The sequence below is a fragment of the Cyanistes caeruleus genome, chromosome 4 (genome assembly GCF_971803275.1).
Source record: "Cyanistes caeruleus chromosome 4, bCyaCae1.hap1.1, whole genome shotgun sequence".
In the NCBI taxonomy this organism is placed as follows: domain Eukaryota; kingdom Metazoa; phylum Chordata; class Aves; order Passeriformes; family Paridae; genus Cyanistes; species Cyanistes caeruleus.
In genome coordinates this window covers 467,508-490,941 of record NC_141704.1, presented here as the reverse complement: position 1 = coordinate 490,941, position 23,434 = coordinate 467,508, and the positions used below count along the sequence as shown (strand labels likewise).

Here is a 23,434-nt window from a genome sequence, read left to right as displayed (position 1 = left end):
ACACAGGGACAGGGATGGGACAGGGACAGGGACAAGGACAGGGACAAGGACAGGGACAGCCCTGGGGGTCACTGCAATGGGACAGGGACAGGGACAGGGACACAGGGACAGGGCTGGGACAGGGATGGGGACAGGGACAGGGACACAGGGACAGGGACACAGGGACACGGCTGGGATGGGGACAGGGACAGGGCTGGGATGGGGACAGGGACAGGGGACAGGGGACTGGGACAGGGGACATGGACACAGGGACAGGGCAGGGACACAGGGACAGGGACACAGGGATGGGAATGGGATGGGACAGGGATGGATGTGACACAGGGACAGGGATGGGACAGGGACAGGGACAAGGACAGGGCCAGCACTCCCTGACACCCCCGTGCCATCCCTCTGGCAGTTCCCAGGCCAGGCTGGAAGCACCGAGGGATTCCAGTTCATTTTATCCCAAATATCAGAAGAAATTCTTTCCTCAGAGATGAGGAGGCTCCAGGGAGAGCTTCCAGAACATTCCAGGGCCTGCAGGGGCTCCAGGAGAGCTGGGAATGTTCCCCTGGAGAGGAGAAGGCTCCAGGGAGAGCTCAGAGCCCCTGCAGGGCCTGAAGGGGCTCCAGGAGAGCTGCAGAGGGACTGGGCCAGGGCTGCAGGGCCAGGAGCCAGGGAATGGCTCCCAGTGCCAGAGGACAGGGCTGGATGTTGGCAATTGGCAATTGGGAATTGCTGGCTGGGCTGGAATTGCCAGAGCAGCTGGGGCTGCCCCTGCATCCCTGGCAGTGGCCAAGGCCAGGCTGGAGCCTGGGGCTGGGAGCAGCCTGGGCCAGTGGGAGGTGTCCCTGCCATGGCAGGGGGGCACTGGGGGGCACTGGGGGGCTCGGGGGGGTTTGGGGGGCACTGGGGGGTTTGGGGGGCTCAGGGGCTGTTTCAGGAACGAGGAACCCCCTGCTCACCCTTTCCTTAGGGGAATCCCTTGGGAAGGGTCCCTGAGGGAAGCCGCTCTCTCCTTTAGGACATTGTGGCCTGGATGAAGGACAAGTCCGAGGTGGAGATCGTGGATCTGGTGCTGAAGCTGCGGGAGAAGCTGGTGAGTCCCTCCCTCCCTCCCTCCCTCCCTCCCCTGCACTCCTGGGGCAGGGATCACTCCTGGGCCCCAGAGAACCTCGATCCCCCTCCCTGGGGAGCGTCAGACCCAGGGAAATTCAATGTTTGTGTGAAACCCTCAGAGGAAATTCAATGTTTGAGTGAAACCCTCAGAGCTGGGGGGCACAGGCTGGGCTGGGAGGGTGGGATGGTCCCTGGGTGTGTGGGATGGTCCCTGGGTGCTGGGTGGGTGTGTGGGATGGTCCCCGGGTGTGTGGGATGGTCCCCGGGTGTGTGGGATGGTCCCTGGGTGTGTGGGATGGTCCCCGGGTGGGTTGGATGATCCCCGGGTGTGTGGGATGATCCCTGGGTGCTCCTGGGATGGTCCCTGGGCGTGTGGGATGATCCCTGGGTGGGTTGGATGGTCCCTGGGTGGGTGGGATGGTCCCTGGGTGGGTTGGATGATCCCTGGGTGCTGGGTGGGTGTGTGGGATGGTCCCTGGGTGCTCCTGGGATGATCCCTGGGTGGGTTGGATGGTCCCTGGGTGCTGGGTGGGTGTGTGGGATGATCCCCGGGTGTGTGGGATGGTCCCTGGGTGTGTGGGATGGTCCCTGGGTGCTCCTGGGATGGTCCCTGGGTGCTCCTGGGATGGTCCCTGGGTGTGTGGGATGGTCCCTGGGTGCTCCTGGGATGGTCCCTGGGTGGGTTGGATGATCCCCGGGTGCTTGGGATGGTCCCCGGTGCTGCTGGGAGGATCCCTGGGTGGGTTGGATGATCCCTGGGTGCTGGGTGGGTGTGTGGGATGGTCCCTGGGTGTGTGGGATGGTCCCTGGGTGCTCCTGGGATGGTCCCTGGGTGGGTTGGATGATCCCTGGGTGGGTTGGATGGTCCCTGGGTGCTGGGTGGGTGTGTGGGATGGTCCCTGGGTGCTCCTGGGATGATCCCTGGGTGTGTGGGATGGTCTCTGGATGGGTGGGATGGTCTCTGGGTGCTCCTGGGATGGTCCCCAGGTGCATGGGATGGTCCCCGGTGCTGCTGGGAGGATCCCTGGGTGTGTGGGATGATCCCTGGGTGTGTTGGATGATCCCTGGGTGGGTTGGATGATCCCTGGGTGCTCCTGGGATGATCCCTGGGTGTGTTGGATGATCCCTGGGTGGGTTGGATGATCCCTGGGTGCTCCTGGGATGATCCCTGGGTGTGTTGGATGATCCCTGGGTGTGTTGGATGATCCCTGGGTGGGTTGGATGATCCCTGGGTGGGTTGGATGATCCCTGGGTGCTCCTGGGATGGTCCCTGGGTGGGTTGGATGGTCCCTGGGTGCTGGGTGGGTGTGTGGGATGATCCCTGGGTGGGTGGGATGGTCCCCAGGTGCTTGGGATGGTCCCCGGTGCTGCTGGGAGGATCCAGCGCGGCTCTCCCCAGGCCCAGCGCTGTTCCCTGCCTGTTTTGCTGCTGCTCTGGGCAGGCAGAGCAGGAGCAGCCCCGAGAGCTCCCTGCCATCCCCACAGGTGAGGGCTCGCTGCCAGCACCTGCCCGTGAGGGAGGAGACCCTGCACAGGGTCAGTCTGTACATCAGCACCGTCATCGGCTCGCTGCCCGAGGACCTGCAGGCCGTGCTGCAGCACCCCTGAGCTCACCTGGGCACCCAGAACCTGCTCCTGCAGCACCCCTGAGCACCCCTGGGTGCCCTGAGCTCACCTGGGAGCCCAGAGCCTGCTCCTGCAGCACCCCTGAGCTCACCTGGGAGCCAAGAGACCATTCCTGCAGCACCCCTGAGCTCACCTGGGCGCCCTGAGCTCACCTGGGTGCCCTGAGCTCACCTGGGCACCCAGAGCCTGCTCCTGCAGCACCCCTGAGCTCACCTGGGCACCCAGAGCCTGCTCCTGCAGCACCCCTGAGCTCACCTGGGAGCCCTGAGCTCACCTGGGAGCCCTGAGCTCACCTGGGAGCCAAGAGACCTCTCCTGCAGCACCCCTGAGCTCACCTGGGTGCCCTGAGCACCCCTGGGTGCCCTGAGCTCACCTGGGAGCCCTGAGCTCACCTGGGAGCCAAGAGACCATTCCTGCAGCACCCCTGAGCTCACCTGGGCGCCCTGAGCTCACCTGGGAGCCCTGAGCCTGCTCCTGCAGCACCCCTGAGCTCACCTGGGAGCCAAGAGACCTCTCCTGCAGCACCCCTGAGCACCCCTGGGAGCCCTGAGCTCACCTGGGAGCCAAGAGACCATTCCTGCAGCACCCCTGAGCTCACCTGGGAGCCCTGAGCTCACCTGGGAGCCCTGAGCCTGTTCCTGCAGCACCCCTGAGCACCCCTGGGAGCCCTGAGCTCACCTGGGAGCCCTGAGCTCACCTGGGAGCCCTGAGCCTGTTCCTGCAGCACCCCTGAGCACCCCTGGGAGCCCTGAGCTCACCTGGGAGCCCTGAGCCTGTTCCTGCAGCACCCCTGAGCTCACCTGGGAGCCAAGAGACCTCTCCTGCGGCACCCCTGAGCTCACCTGGGAGCCCTGAGCTCACCTGGGAGCCAAGAGACCATTCCTGCAGCACCCCTGGGAGCCCAGAGCCTGCTCCTGCAGCACCCAGAACATCACTGAGAGCCCAGAGCATCCCTGGGAGCCCTGAGCATCACTGAGCGCCCAGAGTCTGCTCCTGCAGCACCCAGAGCACCCAAAGACAGCTCCTGCAGCACCCCTGGGTGCCCAGAGCATCCCTGAGCGCCCTGAGCACCCCTGGGAGCCAAGAGACCACTCCTGCAGCACCCAGAGCATCCCTGAGCACCCAGAGCACCCCTGAGAGCCCAGAGACCACTCCTGCAGCACCCAGAGCATCCCTGGGAGCCCTGAGCATCCCTGAGCACCCAGAGCATCTCTGAGAGCCCAGAGCATCCCTGAGAGCCCGGAGCATCCCTGGGAGCCCTGAGCACCCCTGGGAGCCCAGAGCATCCCTGAGAGCCCAGAGCCTGCTCCTGCAGCACCCAGAGCATCCCTGAGAGCCCTGAGCATCCCTGGGAGCCCTGAGCATCACTGAACACCCTGAGCACCCCTGGACACCCTGAGCACCCCTGGGAGCCAAGAGACAGCTCCTGCAGCACCCCTGGGAGCCAAGAGACAGCTCCTGCAGCACCCAGAGCATCCCTGAGAGCCCAGAGCATCACTGAGAGCCCAGAGCCTGCTCCTGCAGCACCCAGAACATCACTGAGCGCCCAGAGTCTGCTCCTGCAGCACCCAGAGCACCCAGAGACAGCTCCTGCAGCACCCCTGGGTGCCCAGAGCATCCCTGAGCGCCCTGAGCACCCCTGGGAGCCAAGAGACCACTCCTGCAGCACCCAGAGCATCCCTAGGAGCTCAAAGCATCCCTGAGAGCCCAGAGCCCGCTCCTGCAGCACCCAGAGCATCACTGAGCACCCAGAGCACCCCTGAGAGCCCAGAGCATCACTGAGAGCCCAGAGACCTCTCCTGCAGCATCCAGAGCATCCCTGAGCACCCAGAGCACAACTGAGCACCCAGAGCACCCCTGAGAGCCCAGAGCACCCCTGAGAGCCCAGAGCATCCCTGAGAGCCCAGAGACCACTCCTGCAGCACCCAGAGCATCCCTGAGAGCCCAGAGCATCCCTGAGACCCCGGAGCATCCCTGAGAGCCCAGAGCATCACTGAGAGCCCAGAGCCAGCTCCTGCAGCACCCTGAGCATCACTGAGAGCCCAGAGACAGCTCCTGCAGCACCCTGAGCATCACTGAGAGCCCAGAGACAGCTCCTGCAGCACCCAGAGCACCCCTGGGAGCCCTGAGCACCCCTGGGAGCCCAGAGCATCCCTGAACACCCAGAGCCTGCTCCTGCAGCACCCAGAGCATCCCTGAGAGCCCTGAGCATCCCTGGGAGCCCTGAGCATCACTGAACACCCTGAGCACCCCTGGACACCCTGAGCATCCCTGGGAGCCAAGAGACCACTCCTGCAGCACCCAGAGCATCCCTAGGAGCTCAAAGCATCCCTGAGAGCCCAGAGCCCGCTCCTGCAGCACCCAGAACATCACTGAGAGCCCAGAGACCTCTCCTGCAGCACCCAGAGCATCCCTGAGCACCCAGAGCATCCCTGAGCACCCAGAGCACCCCTGAGAGCCCTGAGCCTGCTCCTGCAGCACCCCAGAGGATCTCTGAGAGCCCAGAGCATCCCTGAGCACCCAGAGCACCCCTGAGAGCCCAGAGCATCCCTGAGCACCCAGAGCATCCCTGAGAGCCCAGAGCATCACTGAGAGCCCAGAGTCTGCTCCTGCAGCACCCAGAGCATCCCTGGGCGCCCTGAGCATCCCTGGGAGCCCTGAGCACCCCTGGGAGCCCAGAGCAAGCTCCTGCAGCACCCCTGGGAGCCCTGAGCCAGCTCCTGCAGCACCCAGAACACCCCTGGGAGCCCTGAGCATCCCTGAGAGCCCTGAGCATCCCTGAGCACCCAGAGCACCCCTGGGAGCCCTGAGCCAGCTCCTGCAGCACCCAGAACACCCCTGGGAGCCCAGAGCATCACTGAGCACCCAGAGCATCCCTGAGGGCCCAGAGCACCCCTGGGAGCCCTGAGCATCCCTGGGAGCCCTGAGCATCACTGAGAGCCCAGAGCATCCCTGGGCGCCCTGAGCATCCCGGGGAGCCAAGAGACCTCTCCTGCAGCACCCAGAGCACCCCTGAGTGCCCAAAGACCTCTCCTGCAGCACCCCTGGGAGCCCAGAGCATCACTGAGAGCCCAGAGCACCCCTGAGAGCCCAGAGCCCGCTCCTGCAGCACCCTGAGCACCCCTGAGCACCCAGAGCACCCCTAGGAGCCCAGAGCATCCCTGAGAGCCCAGAGCACCCCTGAGAGCCCAGAGCATCTCTGAGAGCCCAGAGCATCACTGAGAGCCCAGAGCCTGCTCCTGCAGCACCCAGAGCATCCCTGGGCGCCCTGAGCACCCCTGGGTGCCCTGAGCCCGCTGCTGCTCCTGCCCCACAGCCCCCGAGGGGGACCCGGGGCCAGCGCTTCACCCTCATCCTGCTGGGATCCATCCCGGAGCTGAACTGAGGAGGAGGAGGAGGAGGAAGAGGAGGAGGAGGAGGAGGAGGTGACCATGCCATCCCTGTCCCTGGATGGCCACTGGGAACAGGAATCACTGGCCATGGAATGCTGCTCTGGGAACAGGAATCACTGGCCATGGAATGCTGCTCTGGGAACAGGAATCACTGGCCATGGAATGCTGCTCCCAACAGGAATCACTGGCCATGGAATGCTGCTCTGGGAACAGGAATCACTGGCCATGGAATGCTGCTCCCAACAGGAATCACTGGCCATGGAATGCTGCTCCCAACAGGAATCACTGGCCATGGAATGCTGCTCCCAACAGGAATCACTGGCCATGGAATGCTGCTCTCAACAGGAATCACTGGCCATGGAATGCTGCTCTGGGAACAGGAATCACTGGCCATGGAATGCTGCTCCCAACAGGAATCACTGGCCATGGAATGCTGCTCCCAACAGGAATCACTGGCCATGGAATGCTGCTCTGGGAACAGGAATCACTGGCCATGGAATGCTGCTCTGGGAACAGGAATCACTGGCCATGGAATGCTGCTCTGGGAACAGGAATCACTGGCCATAGAATGCTGCTCTGGGAACAGGAATCACTGGCCATGGAATGCTGCTCTGGGAACAGGAATCACTGGCCATGGAATGCTGCTCTCAGCAGGAATCACTGGCCATGGAATGCTGCTCCCAACAGGAATCACTGGCCATGGAATGCTGCTCCCAACAGGAATCACTGGCCATGGAATGCTGCTCCCAACAGGAATCACTGGCCATGGAATGCTGCTCCCAACAGGAATCACTGGCCATGGAATGCTGCTCCCAACAGGAATCACTGGCCATGGAATGCTGCTCCCAACAGGAATCACTGGCCATGGAATGCTGCTCCCAACAGGAATCACTGGCCATGGAATGCTGCTCTCAACAGGAATCACTGGCCATGGAATGCTGCTCTGGGAACAGGAATCACTGGCCATGGAATGCTGCTCTCAACAGGAATCACTGGCCATGGAATGCTGCTCTCAACAGGAATCACTGGCCATGGAATGCTGCTCTGGGAACAGGAATCACTGGCCATGGAATGCTGCTCTGGGAACAGGAATCACTGGCCATGGAATGCTGCTCTCAACAGGAATCACTGGCCATGGAATGCTGCTCCCAACAGGAATCACTGGCCATGGAATGCTGCTCCCAACAGGAATCACTGGCCATGGAATGCTGCTCTCAACAGGAATCACTGGCCATGGAATGCTGCTCCCAACAGGAATCACTGGCCATGGAATGCTGCTCTGGGAACAGGAATCACTGGACTTGGACATGGAATGCTGCTCCGTTTGTCCAGGGCTGGAGCATCCGCAGGGATCGGAGCTCCCTGGAGTGCCTGGGAGCCCCAAATCCCAAATTTCTTCCGCTTGAACGCCCAGCCCGAGCTCCAGGGGCGGGCGGGGCTGGGGCTGTGCCCGAGGCACTTCCCAATAAAAGCTGGAGAAGCCGATTCCTGCAGCTGGAATGGCCGGGAACGGGCCCTGCTGCTCTGGCCCTGCCTCCCGAGGCTGCTCCTGGGCCTGGGATCCCCCTCCTGCCTTTTCCAAGGATTCCCTGGGACCAAGGATTCCCTGGGACCAGGGATCTCCTGGGACGGAGGATTCCCTGGGACCAAGGATTTCCCAGGACCAAGGATTCCTGGGACCAGGGATTTCCCAAGACCAGGGATTTCCTGAGACTAGGGATCTCCTGGGACCAAGGATCTCCTGGGACCGAGGATTCCCTGGGACCAGGGATCTCCTGGGACCAGGGATCTCCTGGGACCAGGGATTTCCCAAGACCAGGGATCTCCTGGGACCAAGGATCTCCTGGGACCAAGGATCTCCTGGGACCGAGGATTCCCTGGGACCGAGGATTTCCTGGGACCGAGGATTCCCTGGGACCAAGGATCTCCTGGGACCGAGGATTCCCTGGGACCAAGGATTCCCTGGGACCGAGGATTTCCCAGGACCAAGGATCTCCTGGGACCAGGGATCTCCTGGGACCAGGGATTTCCCAAGACCAAGGATCTCCTGGGACCAGGGATCTCCCAAGACCAGGGATCTCCCAAGACCAGGGATCTCCTGGGACCAAGGATCTCCTGGGACCAGGGATCTCCTGGGACCAAGGATTTTCCAGGACCAAGGATTCCCTGGGACCAAGGATTCCCTGGGACCAAGGATCTCCTGGGACCAAAGATTCCCTGGGACCAAGGATCTTCTGGGACCAAAGATTCCCTGGGACCAAGGATCTCCTGGGACCAGGGATCTCCTGGGACCAGGGATCTCCCAAGACCAGGGATCTCCCAAGACCAGGGATCTCCCAAGACCAGGGATCTCCTGGGACCAGAGCTGCATTGCACCACCGGGATTCCCTCCCAGCACGGGATTTTAGCCTAAAGAAAGGCTTTGGGAGGGATGTGGCTGCCCAGAGGGGTTGGACCCAGCGCCTCTGCTCCTGCTGGGATTGTTGGGTTGTTCCTGCCCAGTGCTCCCAGTGCTCCCAGTGCTCCCAACCTTCGCCCTTCCCGTCGCTCCCTGCCCGTTCTCAGGGCTGGGGAGGAGTTGGGGGCTCAGAGGGAGCCAAATTCTCCCTGGATTTCCCCTCTGGAGCCCGGCAGGAGCAGCAGGAGGCTCTGGGTGTCCCTGGCCCTGCTGGAGGAAAGAATTCCGAGCGATTTCCCTCGGGATGAACTCTGCACACCCCAAACCCCTCTGTGAGCTGGGAAATCTGAGTTAAAAACCCTGGAGCCAAACTGGGATGAGCTTTGGAGGCTGGAGAGGTTTATTGGCTTGGGGGGAGGGGGTTGTCCCTGCTCGTGGTCACTCGTGGCCACTCCGGTTTTCCAGAAGGTTCCCGGAGCCCAGCCCAGCACCTGTGGGTGCTCTGTGTCCCTCTGCCCTTCCCAAGGCTCGGAATCCGGGGGCGTTGGGGTGGAAAATCCTTGGATCCCACGGAGTGCCAGCAGTGCCAGCCCTGCTGGTGTCCCCACGTGTCACATCCCAGGGCTTGGAGATCCCTCCTGGAATTCTCCCCATTGGGAGATGCATTTCCACCTTTGCTTTCTGCCCAAGGAGGCTGGACCCCATCTCCTGCAACCCCGATATCCCAGAATCCCAGGATGGTTTGGGACAGAAGGGACCCCCGAGCCCCCCAGTGCCCCCCTGCCATGGCAGGGACACCTCCCACTGGCCCAGGCTGCTCCCAGCCCCAGGCTCCAGCCTGGCCTTGGCCACTGCCAGGGATGCAGGGGCAGCCCCTGCTGCTTTTCCGGCCTCTCCAGTCCTGGGACTCCACGCTCCATCCCCGTGGATCCGCAGGGGGTGGGAGTTGGGGGTCTCCAGCTGTGGGACCTGCCCAGCCCCAGCTGTGCCCTCCCCAAACCGCTCCAGGCGCGAGGGGCCCCATCCAGGGACCCTGCGGGACACCGGGGACTGTCCCTGCCATGGCAGGGGGGCACCGGGGGGGCTCGGGGGTCCCAAAACACCCAAAACATCCCGGGATCCCCTGAGCTGCTGGGAATGTGCAAATCCCTCCTGGGAATGGGATGAGCTCAGGGAGCAGCCCCAGGGAGTGGGAATGGGAATGGTTGGGGTTCAAGGAGCAGCTCCTGGGAATGGGAATGGTTGGGGTTCAGGGAGCAACCCCTGGGAATGGGAATGGGAATGGTTGGAGTTAATTCAGCTCCTGGGAATGGGAATAGGATGAGGTGGGAGTTCAAGGAGCAGCCCCAGGGAATGGGAATGGGATGAGCTGGGAGCTCAGGGAGCAGCCCCAGGAATGGGATGAGGTTGGAGTTAATTCAGCTCCTGGGAATGGGAATGGTTGGGGTTCAAGGAGCAGCCCCTGGGAATGGGAATGGTTGGAGTTAATTCAGCTCCTGGGAATGGGAATGGGATGAACTGGGAGCTCAAGGAGCAGCTCCTGGGAATGGGAGTGGGAATGGGAATGGGAATGGTTGGAGTTAATTCAGCTCCTGGGAATGGGAATGGGATGAGCTCGGAGCTCAGAGAGCAGCTCCTGGGAATGGGAATGGTTGGGGTTCAAGGAGCAGCCCCAGGGAATGGGAATGGGATGAGCTGGGAGCTCAGGGAGCAGCCCCTGGGAATGGGATGAGGTGGGGGTTCAGGGAGCAGCCCCAGAATGGGAATGGTGGGAGTTCAAGGGGCAGCTCCTGGGAATGGGAATGGGAATGGTTGGAGTTAATTCAGCTCCTGGGAATGGGAATGGGAATGGTTGGGGTTCAAGGAGCAGCCCCAGGAGTGGGAATGGTTGGGGTTCAGGGAGCAGCCCCAGGAAATGGGAATGGTTGGAGTTAATTCAGCTCCTGGGAATGGGAATGGGAATGGTTGGGGTTCAGGGATCAGCCCCAGGGAATGGGAATGGTTGGGGTTCAAGGAGCAGCCCCTGGGAATGGGAATGGTTGGGGTTCAGGGATCAGCCCCCCAGGAATGGGAATGGTTGGGGTTCAAGGATCAGCCCCAGGAGTGGGAATGGTTGGGGTCCAAGGATCAGCCCCAGGAGTGGGAATGGTTGGGGTTCAAGGAGCAGCCCCAGGAGTGGGAATGGTTGGGGTTCAAGGAGCATCCCCCAGGAATGGGAATGGTTGGGGTTCAAGGAGCAGCTCCTGGGAATGGGAATGGTTGGGGTTCAAGGATCAGCCCCCCAGGAGTGGGAATGGTTGGGGTTCAGGGAGCAGCCCCAGGAGTGGGAATGGTTGGGGTTCAAGGAGCAGCCCCCCAGGAGTGGGAATGGTTGGGGTTCAAGGATCAGCCCCCAGGGAGAGGTCGTAGAACGCCCTGAGCCCCTCGGGGCTGTGCCGGGAGCGGCTCCGGGCCAGAACATCCCTGCGGAAATTCTCCCTCATCCAGCCGTAGGCCAGGCTGTGCAGGAAACCCTGCAGGGACACGCTCAGAGCCTGGGGACACGGGGACAGGCTCAGGGACACGGGGACAGGCTCAGGGACACCGGGACAGGCTCAGGGACACAGGGACGGGGACACGGGGACAGGGACACGGGGACAGGGACACGGGGACAGGCTCAGGGACACCGGGACAGGCTCAGGGACACGGGGACAGGGACACGGGGACAGGGACACCGGGACACCAGGACAGGCTCAGGGACACGGGGACAGGGACACAGGGACACGGGGACAGGCTCAGGGACAGGGACACGGGGACAGGGACACGGGGACAGGGACACGGGGACAGGGACACGGGGACAGGGACACTGGGACACCGGGACAGGGACACTGGGACACCGGGACAGGGACACGGGGACAGGGACACGGGGACAGGGACACGGGGACACGGGGACAGGGACACGGGGACACCGGGACAGGGACACGGGGACACCGGGACAGGGACACGGGGACACCGGGACAGGCTCAGGGACAGGCTCAGGGACATGGGGACAGGGACACAGGGACAGAGGGACACAGGGACAGGGACACGGGGACAGGGACACGGGGACAGGCTCAGGGACACTGGGACAGGCTCAGGGACAGGCTCAGGGACACAGGGACACGGGGACACTGGGACAGGGACACGGGGACAGGCTCAGGGACAGGGACACGGGGACAGGCTCAGGGACAGGGACACGGGGACAGGCTCAGGGACACGGGGACACGGGGACAGGCTCAGGGACACTGGGACAGGGACACGGGGACAGGCTCAGGGACAGGCTCAGGGACACTGGGACAGGGACACAGGGACACTGGGACAGGCTCAGGGACACGGGGACAGGCTCAGGGACAGGCTCAGGGACACTGGGACAGGGACACAGGGACACTGGGACAGGCTCAGGGACACGGGGACAGGCTCAGGGACACTGGGACAGGGACACGGGGACACGGGGACACGGGGACAGGCTCGGGGACACGGGGACAGGCTCAGGGACAGGCTCGGGGACATGGGGACAGGGACACAGGGACAGAGGGACACAAGGACAGGCTCAGGGACAGGCTCAGGGACATGGGGACAGGGACACAGGGACACAGGGACAGGCTCAGGGACACGGGGACAGGCTCAGGGACAGGCTCAGGGACACTGGGACAGGGACACAGGGACACAGGGACATGGGGACAGGGACACGGGGACAGGCTCAGGGACACTGGGACAGGGACACAGGGACACGGGGACAGGCTCAGGGACATCCAGCACATCCCGCGCCCGGGAAGGGCCGAAATCCCAACCCCAAAGCAGCGGGAAGAGCCGGGCTGTGCCCTCAGCCTGCCCGGGGTGTCCCCAAGGGCTCCCCGTGGGGTGGGGACAAATGTCCAGCCCCAAAGGGGCTCTGACTCACCGTGGCCACGTAGAGGACAAAGAGCGAGGCTGGGCTGATGCTGCTGAAGGAGAGGATGGTGAGGAGGAAGGCTGCGGGTGGGACACAAGGACATTGCTTGGTGGGACACCCCCAGTGTGACCCTGGGGGGATGGAGACACCCCCAGTGTGACCCTGGGGGAGCTGGGGACACCCCCGGTGTGACCCTGGGGGGTTCAGGGAGCTGGGGACACCCCAGTGTGACCCTGCAGGACTGGGGACACCCCCGATGTGACCCCGGGGGTTCGGGGCAGTGTGACCCCGGGGGGTTCAGGGCAGTGTGACCCTGCACGGCTGGGGGACAATGGGACACCCCCGATGTGACCCCGGGGGTTCAGGGACAGGGGGACACCCCCGGTGTGACCCCGGGGGTTCAAGGACAGGGGGACACCCCCGGTGTGACCCCGGGCGTTCAGGGCAGTGTGACCCTGGGGGTTCGGGGAGATGGGGACACCCCCCGATGTGACCCCAGCCCGGCCTTGCCTGGGCTCCAGCACATCAGGAACAGCAGCTGGAAGCTCCTCCAGGCGCTGCTGGGGGCTCAGGGAGCTGGGGACACCCCCAGGGTGACCCTGCAGGGCTGGGGGACAATGGGACACCCCCAGTGTGACCCCGGGGGTTCGGGGGCAGGGGGACACCCCCGGTGTGACCCCGGGGGTTCGGGGCAGTGTGACCCCGGGGGTTCAGGGACAGGGGGACACCCCCAGTGTGACCCCGGGGGGTTCAGGGCAGTGTGACCCTGCAGGGCTGGGGGACAATGGGACACCCCCAGTGTGACCCCGGGGGTTCAGGGACAGGGGGACACCCCCGATGTGACCCCGGGGGGTTCAGGGCAGTGTGACCCTGCAGGGCTGGGGGACAATGGGACACCCCCAGTGTGACCCCGGGGGTTCGGGGCAGTGTGACCCCGGGGGTTCAGGGACAGGGGGACCCCAGCCCGGCCTTGCCTGGGCTCCAGCACAGCAGGAACACCAGCTGGAAGCTCCTCCAGGCGCTGCTGGGGGCTCAGGGGCAGGGGGACACCCCCGATGTGACCCCGGGGGTTCAGGGCAGTGTGACCCCGGGGGTTCGGGGCAGTGTGACCCCGGGGGTTCGGGGACAATGGGACAGTGTGACCCCGGGGGTTCGGGGCAGTGTGACCCCGGGGGTTCGGGGCAGTGTGACCCCGGGGGTTCGGGGCTTGCCTGGGCTCCAGCACATCAGGAACACCAGCTGGAAGCTCCTCCAGGCGCTGCTGCCGCTGCTGCCGCTCCTTCCCCCGAAGCCCCCGCTCCCGTCCGGGCCGAGCAGCGGCAGCGCCGCGTTCCCCCGGGCCCGCAGCCGCAGCCGCCGGTACAGGAGCTGCGGGCAGCGGCGTGAGCGGAGCCCCGGCAGCCCCGGCAGCCCCCCGAGCCCCCCGGGAGCCCCCCGGGACCCCCCGGGCCCGGCTCTCACCGAGCAGCAGCCGAACACCAGCAGCAGGCACAGAAGGAAGATGATCTTCTCCTCCAGCCCCGCGTCCTTCCTCCCGCCCGACTGGCGGGCGATGGAGATGAGCGGGGCCGGGACAGCGACCCCCGGAGCCCCCCGGAGCCCCCCCGAGTCACCTGGAAGCCCCCGGAGTTCCCGGAGACCCCCAGAGCCTCCCTGGAGCCCCCCGGAGTTCCCGGAGCCCCCCGGAGCCCTCAGAGCCCCCCAGAGCCTCTTGGAGCCCTCGGAGTCCCCCAGAGCCCCCCGGAGCTCCCCGGAACCCCCCAGAGCCCCCCGATCCCCCCAGAGCCCCCCGGAGTCCCCCGGAGCCCCCCAGAGCTCCTCAGAGCCCCCAGAGCCCCCTGGAGCCTTCCGGAGCCCCCCGAACCCCCCAGAGCCCCCCAGAGCCCCCCGAGCCCCCCAGAGCCCCCCGGAGCCCTCGGAGCCCTCGGAGCCCCCCGAACCCCCCAGAGCCCCCCAGAGACCCCCGAGCCCCCCAGAGCACCCAGAACCCCCCAGAGCCCCCCGGAGCCCCCCCGAGCCCCCCAGAACCCCGCAGAACCCTCCAGAGCCTCCCGGAACCCCCCCAGAGCACCCCGGAGCACCCAGAACCCCCCCGAGCCCCCCAGAGCCCCCTGGAGCCCCCCGGAACCCCCCGATCCCCCCAGAGCCCCCCGGAGCCTCTCGGAGCCCCCCAGAGCCTCCCTGGAGCCCCCCGGAGCCCTCCAGAGCCCCCCGAGTCCCCCAGAACCCCCCCGAGCCCCCCCGAGCCCCCCCGAGCCCCCCGAGCCCCCCGAGCCCCCCGGCCCCGCAGGGAGAGCAGCGCCCACCTGGGAGCAGATGTCTCGCTCGGGGTGGATGAGGAGGAGGCAGCTGCAAGGACAGAGCGGTGCCGGTGGTCCCGGAGCCCCCGCGGTGTCCGGGGGGCTCGGGGGGGCTCGGGGGGGCTCGGGGGGCCCTACCTGGAGCAGTAGAGGCTGAAGGTGGCGTTGGAGCCGGGCCGGGGCTCCACGGGCGCGGCGGAGCCTCGGGCGAGCAGCCGGGCCAGGAGCGCCAGAGCCGGCAGCAGCCTCGGGAGGGAGGGGAGGGAGGGGAGGGAGGGGAGGGAGGGGAGGGCTGTGAGTGCCGGGACCCCCGGGGGGGGCGCTGGGACCCGATTCGGGGGGCTCCTACCAGGCCAGCACGGAGGGAATTCCCTGGCGGGCGCTCTCCAGGCAGCGGCTCCGCTCCTGCGGGGGGAGCGCCCTGAGCCGGACCCGGGGAGCCCCGAATTGCCGGGGGGAGCCCCCAATTCCCGGGGGAGCCCCGAATTGCCGGGGGGAGCCCCGAATTCCCGGGGGAGCCCCGAATTCCCGGGGGAGCGCCCTGAGCCGGGCCCGGGGCTGGGGGAGCCCCGAATTGCCGGGGGGAGCCCCGAATTCCCGGGGGAGCCCCGAATTGCCGGGGGGAGCCCCGAATTCCCGGGGGGAGCCCCGAATTCCCGGGGGAGCCCCGAATTGCCGGGGGGAGCCCCGAATTCCCGGGGGAGCCCCGAATTGCCGGGGGGAGCGCCCTGAGCCGGGCCGGGGGACCCCGAATTGCCGGGGAAGGGGCTGCCCTGGGCCCGGGGGACCCCGAATTGCCGGGGGAAGGGGCTGCCCTGGGCCCGGGGGACCCCGAATTGCCGGGGAAGGGGCTGCCCTGAGCCGGGGGAGCCCCGAATTGCCGGGGAAGGGGCTGCCCTGAGCCGGGGGACCCCGAATTGCCGGGGGAAGGGGCTGCCCTGGGCCCGGGGAGCCCCGAATTGCGGGGGAAGGGGCTGCCGTGCCCCGGCCGCCGCTCCCCGGCGGCTCCCGGGGGTTCCCGGGGGGGGCACGGACCTGCAGCGCTGCCGGGGGCCGGGCTCGCCCCCCGAGCGCGGCGCGGTGCGATTCCAACGCGTAAACAACGAGCATGAGCAGCGACACCGAGTACGAGGTCTGGGACACAGAGAGAGGGGAAGGAACGGGGGATCCTGCTGGGTCCAGCGCCGCCAGGGCACCCCCCAATCCCCCCCAATCCCCCCGGTCCCCCTCCGGTCCCTCCCCGTCCTCCCCAGCCCGACACCCGCCGGCTCCCGGCAGACCTGTCCCCACCCCGGGCAGTGTCCCCAGGGCACCCCCAGGACACTCCAGGGCACCCCCAGGACACCCCAGGACACCCCAGGTCACCCCCAGGGCACCTCAGAACACCCCCAGGACACCCCAGGACACCCCCGGGACACCCCCAGGACACGTCAGGGCTCCCCCAGGACACCCCCAGGACACCCCCATGACACCCCAGGACACCCCAGGACACCCCAGGACACTCCAGGACACCCCCAGGACACCCCCAGGGCACCTCATAACACCCCCAGGACACCCCAGGACACCCCAGGACACTCCAAGGCACCCCCAGGACACTCCAGGGCACCCCCCAGGACACCCCCAGGACACCCCCAGGACACCCCCAGGACACCCCAGGGCACTCCAGGGCACCCCAGGACACCCCCAAGGCACCCCCAGGACACTCCAGGACACCCCCAGGACACCTCAGGACACTCCAGGACACCCCCAGGACACCTCAGGGCTCCCCCAGGACACCCCAGGACACTCCAGGACACCCCCAGGACACCCCCAGGGCACCTCAGAACACCCCCAGGACACCCCAGGACACCCCAGGGCACCCCAGGACACTCCAAGGCACCCCCAGGACACTCCAGGAAACCCCCAGGACACTCCAGGGCACCCCCCAGGACACCTCAGAACACCCCCAGGGCACCCCCAGGACACCCCCAGGACACCCCCAGGACACCCCAGGACACTCCAGGACACCCCCAGGACACCTCAGGGCTCCCCCAGGACACCCCCAGGGCTCCCCCAGGACACTCCAGGACACCCCCAGGACACCCCCAGGACACCCCCAGGACACCCCCAGGACACTCCAGGACACTCCAGGACACCCCAGGACACTCCAGGACACCCCAGGACAGGTCCCCGCTGTCCCCAGCAGTGTCCCCGTACCGTGGTGAGCATCCTCCCGTAGGGACAGGCGGCGGCGGCGCGGCCGGAGAGCGGGGCCGGCAGCAGCGGGATGGCTCCCGTGGCCAGCAGAGCGCTGGCTCCCAGCAAATCCGCCAGGGCCAGGAGGAACAGCGGCCGCAGCTGGGGACGGGACCCCGCGACAGCTCTGCTGCCATCGGCCCCCACCCCCGGGAGCCCCCAGCGCCCTTCCCGGGCCGGGCCCAACGGGCACCGGGACCGGGAGCGGGCACCCCGAACCTGCCGCCCCCCTCCGGGGCCTTAAACCCGGCCTGGGCCCGGCTTTGATTCCAGCTTAGCTGGGCCCAGCCCCAGCCCCGTGTCCCTGGGAGCCGGGGACGCTCCCCTGGACACGGCAGTGACACTGCCAGGGCTGGTGGCACTCACAGGGATGTGACAGCAGTGGCACTCACAGGGATGTGACAGCAGTGACACTGCCAGGGCTGGTGGCACTCACAGGGATGTGACAGCAGTGACACTGCCAGGGGTTGGTGGCACTCACAGGGATGTGACAGCAGTGACACTCACAGGGATGTGACAGCAGTGACACTGCCAGGGTTGGTGGCACTCACAGGGATGTGACAGCAGTGACACTGCCAGGGTTGGTGGCACTCACAGGGATGTGACAGGGGCTGGTGGCACTCACAGGGATGTGACAGCAGTGACACTGCCGGGGCTGGTGGCACTCACCGGGATGTGACAGCAGTGACACTCACAGGGATGTGACAGCAGTGACACTCACAGGGATGTGACAGCAGTGACACTGCCAGGGCTGGTGGCACTCACCGGGATGTGACAGGGGCTGGTGGCACTCACAGGGATGTGACAGCAGTGACATTTCCAGGGGTTGGGTGACACTCACCGGGATGTGACAGCAGCGCCCCTGCCAGGAGGTGACCGCGAGGACGGCTCCGCTGCCCAGGACGCTGGAGGGGACAGGGAGGGTGATGAATGTCCCGCAGAGCCCCCCGCGGGTGCCAGCCCGGGGCGGGGGACAGGGACAGGACGCACCTGAGCAGCGCGGCCGGGAGGGTGACAGCCGCCAGCGCCAGGACCTGCGGGAGGCACGGAGGGAGCGGGGCCGGCCCGAGCCCGCCCCGGCCACGGCCGCACTCGGGCCCGGGAACCGCGGCCGAGGCGTTCCCGTCCCTGCTGGGGGATGGAGGGGCCGGGCCGGCTCCTCAGGAGCCCCTCGGCGGTGGCTGCACCGCTGGGCTGTCCCTGTTTCCTCCTCCCGGCTCTTCCTCCCGGCTCTTCCTCCCGGCTCTTCCTCTGGGCTGTCCCTGTTTCCTCCTCCCGGCTCTTCCTCCCGGCTTTTCCCGCTGGGCTTTCCCTGTTTCCTCCTCCCGGCTCTTCCTCCCGGGTTTCCCTGTTTCCTCCTCCCGGCTCTTCCTCCCGGGTTTCCCTGTTTCCTCCTCCCGGCTCTTCCTCCTGCCTCTTCCTCCCGGCTCTTCCTCCCGGCTTTCCCTGCCTCTTCCTCCCGGCTCTTCCTCCCGGCTCTTCCTCTGGGCTGTCCCTGTTTCCTCCTCCCGGCTCTTCCTCCCGGCTCTTCCTCCTGCCTCTTCCTCCCGGCTCTTCCTCCCGGCTTTCCCTGTTTCCTCCTCCCGGCTCTTCCTCCCGGCTCTTCCTCTGGGCTGTCCCTGCCTCTTCCTCCTGCGTCTTCCTCCCGGCTTTTCCCGCTGGGCTGTCCCTGTTTCCTCCTCCCGGCTTTTCCTGCCTCTTCCTCCCGGCTCTTCCTCCCGGCTTTTCCTCTGGGCTGTCCCTGCCTCTTCCTCCCGGCTCTTCCTCCCGGCTCTTCCCGCTGGGCTTTTCCTGTTTCCTCCTCCCGGCTCTTCCTCCCGGCTTTTCCTCTGGGCTTTCCCTGTTTCCTCCTCCCGGCTCTTCCTCCCGGCTCTTCCTCCCGGCTGTCCCTGTTTCCTCCTCCCGGCTCTTCCTCCCGGCTCTTCCTCCCGGCTTTTCCCGCTGGGCTGTCCCTGCCTCTTCCTCCCTGCCTCTTCCTCCCGGCTTTTCCCGCTGGGCTTTTCCTGTTTCCTCCTCCCGGCTCTTCCTCCCGGCTTTTCCTCCCGGCTTTTCCTCCCGGCTTTTCCTCCCGGCTTTTCCCTGTTTCCTCCTCCCGGCTCTTCCTCTGGGCTTTCCCTGTTTCGTCCTCCCGGCTTTTCCCGCTGGGATCTCCCTGTTTCCTCCTCCCGGCTTTCCCTGTTTCCTCCTCCCGGCTCTTCCTCCCGGCTTTTCCTCCCGGCTTTCCCTGTTTCCTCCTCCCGGCTTTTCCTCCCGGCTTTCCCTGTTTCCTCCTCCCGGCTTTTCCCGCTGGGATCTCCTCCCACGTTTCCCGGGGCTGGCGAGGCCGCGGAGCCGCGTCCCGGGGCTCAGCGGGAAGAGCGGGGCAGGCCCGGCAGAGCCGCTCCGGCCGCAGAGGGAGGAATCCCTGCCCGGCTCTCCGCTCCCCTTGCGGTGGCCGCGGCCACCCCGGGCCGGTCCCAACGCGCTGCCCCAAACCCCGCGCGGGAGGAGCTGCCCCGGGCAGGATTTGTTGGAATCCAGCGCTCAGCTGGAGCCTCCCCCGCTCCGCCTTTACCTGGATATCCGAGAGGGCCGGGGGCCGCTCCTGTGCGCTGGCCATGGGCGGCGGACGGAGCCCGGAGCGATCCCGGCCGTGCCCGGAGCGATCCCGGCCGAGCCCGGAGCGATCCCGGAGCGACCCCGGCTGAGCCCGGAGCGACCCCGGAGCGACCTCGGCTGAGCCCGGAGCGATCCCGGCTGAACCCGGAGCGATCCCGGCTGTGCCCGGAGCGATCCCGGCCGAGCCCGGAGCGATCCCGGCCGAGCCCGGAGCGATCCCGGCTGAGCCCGGAGCGATCCCGGCCGTGCCCGGAGCGATCCCGGAGCGACCCCGGCTGAGCCCGGAGCGACCCCGGCCGTGCCCGGAGCGACCCCGGCCGTGCCCGGAGCGACCCCGGAGCGACCCCGGCTGAGCCCGGAGCGACCCCGGGATGGAAGGGATGGAAGGGATGGAAAGTGATGGAAGGGATGGAAGGGATGGAAAGTGATGGAAGGGATGGAAAGGGATGAAAAGGGATGGAAGGGGTAGAAGGAAGGGACAGAAGGGATGGAAGGAAGGGACACAAGCGATGGACGGAAGGGACAGAAGGGACAGAAGGGACACAAGCGATGGAAGGAAGGGACAGAGGCGATGGAAGGAAGGGACAGAAGGGACACAAGCGATGGAAGGAAGGGACAGAAGGGATGGAAGGGACACAAGCGATGGAAGGAAGGGACACAAGCGATGGAAGCAGCTCCCGCTGTGCCCGGGCTCGCTCCACGCCCAGCTCTGGGACGCAGCCGGAGGAACCGGCCCGGCCGGGGCGGCAGGAGCTTCCCGGAGCTCCTGAAGTTTTGTCTCCCACAACTCGCGGAGGTTTTGTTTCCCAGAGGAGCAGCCGGCGCCAGCCCCGCGGGCGGGGAGGGCTCAGCCCCCGGCGAGGGAGAGCCCAAAGGAGCGCTCGGGTGCCCCGGGCACACCGGGAATGAGGGAACAGCGCCGGGAGAGCGGCCGGCAGCTCCCGGAGCTGCTCCAGGCCTGGAGCCCCTCGGCTCCCGGGGATCCAGCCCGGGAGAGCCGGGGATGCTCCCCTGGAGAAGGGAAAGCTCCTCTGCGTTCACTCGGCTGCCACAGCACGGCTGCAGGTGCAGGAACGAACCATTCCCGTTCCCACACTGCCAGAAACTCGGGGAAATCACGGCATTCAGCAATCCGGTGCTAATTTAAAACCCAAGGATGTTTCAATATCCAGCAAAAACCCCGCAGGCAATCCCGTCCCCAGGAGCCACCAGAGCCCCCTCAAACAGGAATTCCGCGTTTATTCCAGGGATATCCGGCTGAAGGGAGAGGGAAGAGGGAGGGATAAGGAGGGAGAGGGGCCGGAGGTGACGGTGACACGGAGCTGGGCGCTCCTGGAGATGCTCCCCTGCAGCAGCTTCAGCTTCCTCTGCCAGGAACAGATGGAGGCACTGCCATGGATCCGTGTCCTGCCAGCTGGATCCCATCTTATCCTCCTTTTCCAGCTGGATCCCACCTTATCCCACCTTTTCCAGCTGGATCCCATCTTATCCTCCTTTTCCAGCTGGATCCCACCTTATCCCACCTTTTCCAGCTGGATCCCATCTTATCCCTCATTTTCCAGCTGGATCCCATCTTATCCTCCTTTTCCAGCTGGATCCCATCTCATCCCACCTTCTCCAGCTGGATCCCATCTCATCCCTCATTTTCCAGCTGGATCCCACCTTATCCCACCTTTTCCAGCTGGATCCCACCTTATCCCACCTTTTCCAGCTGGATCCCATCTCATCCCTCATTTTCCAGCTGGATCCCATCTTATCTCTCATTTTCCAGCTTGATCCCATCTTATCCTCATTTTCCAGCTGGATCCCACCTTGTCCTTCCTCTCCCAGTTTGGATCCCACCTCAATCCTCCTCTCCCAGCTGGATCCCATCTCGTCCCTCCTCTCCCAGTTTGGATCCCACACCGATTCCCTGATCCCAGCTGGATCCCACACCGATTCCCTGATCCCAGCTGGATCCCACACCGATTCCCTGATCCCAGCTGGATCCCACACCGATTCCCTGATCCCACACCGATTCCCTGATCCCAGTTTGGATCCCACACCGATTCCCTGATCCCAGCTGGATCCCACACCGATTCCCTGATCCCAGTTTGGATCCCACACCGATTCCCTGATCCCAGCTGGATCCCACACCGATTCCCTGATCCCAGCTGGATCCCACACCGATTCCCTGATCCCAGTTTGGATCCCACACCGATTCCCTGATCCCAGCTGGATCCCACACCGATTCCCTGATCCCAGCTGGATCCCACACCGATTCCCTGATCCCAGCTGGATCCCACACCGATTCCCTGATCCCAGTTTGGATCCCACACCGATTCCCTGATCCCAGCTGGATCCCACACTGATTCCCTGATCCCAGCTGGATCCCACACCGATTCCCTGCTCCCAGTTTGGATCCCACACCGATTCCCTGATCCCAGTTTGGATCCCACACCAATTCCCTGATCCCAGTTTGGATCCAACACCGATTCCCTGCTCCCAGCTGTGCCCCCACCTTGTCCCACCCCACTCCCCCTCCCAGCTGTGCCCACCCAGGTCCCCCCACCCCTGGGACCCGTTCCAGGTCGCTGCATCCCGCGGGAGCAGAGGGAGAGCAGGGATCCATCCTCAGCGGCGGGAGGAGGCTCCGTCTCCCTCTGGAGTTGTGGGAATGGCCCCGGGGAAAGAGCTGGAGCCATCCCTGCCACTCCAGAGGCTCCCCTCGATCCCAAACTGGGAGCAGGGGCTGAGCTCTCCCCTGGCTGAGCCACAACTTTCATCCTTAAGGAGAGTTTCAAACATTCCTGGGACAAACTCTCCCACCCCGCTCCCCCCCTCAGGGCAGCACCCGGATCCCAGTGGGAACATCCCTGGCTGCACCCCGGGAAGGGCTCAGCTGTGTCCCCCTCCCAGCAGGGCAGAGCCCAGGGCACGTTTTCCCTGAGGGGTTTTTTTGGAGGAGAAATTGGCCCCGAGGGCTGCGGTGGCCGCTGGAATCCAGGGAATTTGGCTGCTGCTGCCGGCACCAGGACAGCCAAGGAGGGAAGGTGCAGGTTCCTGTCCCAGGATCCTTCCCGGGGCTCCCCAGGAGCTGCTCCCAGGCCTGCTCCTGGCTCGGCTCCAGGACACCCTGGGGGTTAATCCAGACCCATCCCGTGTCTGGGCCCAGCTTTAGCAGCCAGGATTTCATTCCAATTGGAATTCCAGTTGGCAGGGAACAACACCCGGAGGGGCTCTGCCCCTGCAGGAGGCGGCTCTGGAGGATCCAGGGGAGCAGAGCTGGGAAGAGCCAAACCCAGGGATGCAGCAGAACATCCCAGCCCATTTCAGGATGCCCTGGCTTCCTCCTTTCACCGATTCCCAAGAAATCAGGGAAGAACCTCAAGGCCCCTGAGCCCTGGCCAGGCTGTCACTGTCCCCAGGGTCCTGTCCCATCCCAGCAGGAGCAGCCCCTTCCCCCCCAGAGCAGCCAAACTCCCCTGGAACCTTCCAGAAGCAGGAGCAGGGCGCTCATTTCAGCCTTTCCTCTGCTCCCAGCTCCCAGCCGGGGTCGGGCAGCTCGGATTGCCCCTCCATCCACAGGGAGATCCTGTCAGCCCTGGAATCCCTGAGAACCCAGAGAGGATCCCTGGGAAGGAAGGAGGGAAGGAAGGAGAGCCGGAGCCCCTGGCTGAGCCTGCAGTTGCATCCACTGCTTAAACCCGGCTCTGGAAAAGAACCCGAGGGGGAAATGCCCAGGATTTCCTGCTCTGAGCCCCATCTTCCCAAACCTTCCATGGCCTGGTGCCTTTTCAGCTCCACCTAAAGTGCTTCCCACCTTCCCTTTCATCTCCTGAGTCACCAGCCTGGCTGGAGCTTGAAGATCCAAGTGAATTCCACTCGATCCCACGCC

The 23,434-nt window shown here is 65.6% G+C and overlaps 2 protein-coding genes across 2 annotated transcripts in view; one reads left to right on the top strand and one right to left on the bottom strand.

Annotated features, from left to right (window-relative positions):
• The window catches only part of DENND6B (DENN domain containing 6B), a 53,758-nt gene extending 50,696 nt beyond the window's left edge, over positions 1-3,062 (top strand). The window contains exons 19-20 of the mRNA XM_086886226.1: positions 1,004-1,078; positions 2,584-3,062. Coding sequence (XP_086742352.1) covers positions 1,004-1,078; positions 2,584-2,706 — 198 coding nt within the window. The 3' untranslated portion in view covers positions 2,707-3,062. The remainder of the gene's footprint in view (positions 1-1,003; positions 1,079-2,583) is intronic.
• Positions 3,063-8,891: 5,829 nt separating this feature from the next.
• LOC147653360 (uncharacterized) lies at positions 8,892-19,604 on the bottom strand. Its single transcript, XM_086885605.1, has 13 exons — positions 19,514-19,604; positions 17,950-17,993; positions 17,655-17,864; positions 17,211-17,284; positions 16,921-17,126; positions 15,760-15,858; positions 15,074-15,129; positions 14,863-14,970; positions 14,731-14,773; positions 13,886-13,966; positions 13,636-13,792; positions 12,434-12,504; positions 8,892-11,048 (listed from the first exon to the last, which is right to left on the bottom strand). Exons 1-13 carry the CDS (start codon positions 19,556-19,558, stop codon positions 10,893-10,895), a joined length of 1,350 nt encoding a protein of 449 aa, XP_086741731.1. The 5' UTR covers positions 19,559-19,604; the 3' UTR covers positions 8,892-10,892.
• Between the last annotated feature and the right edge of the window lie 3,830 nt (positions 19,605-23,434).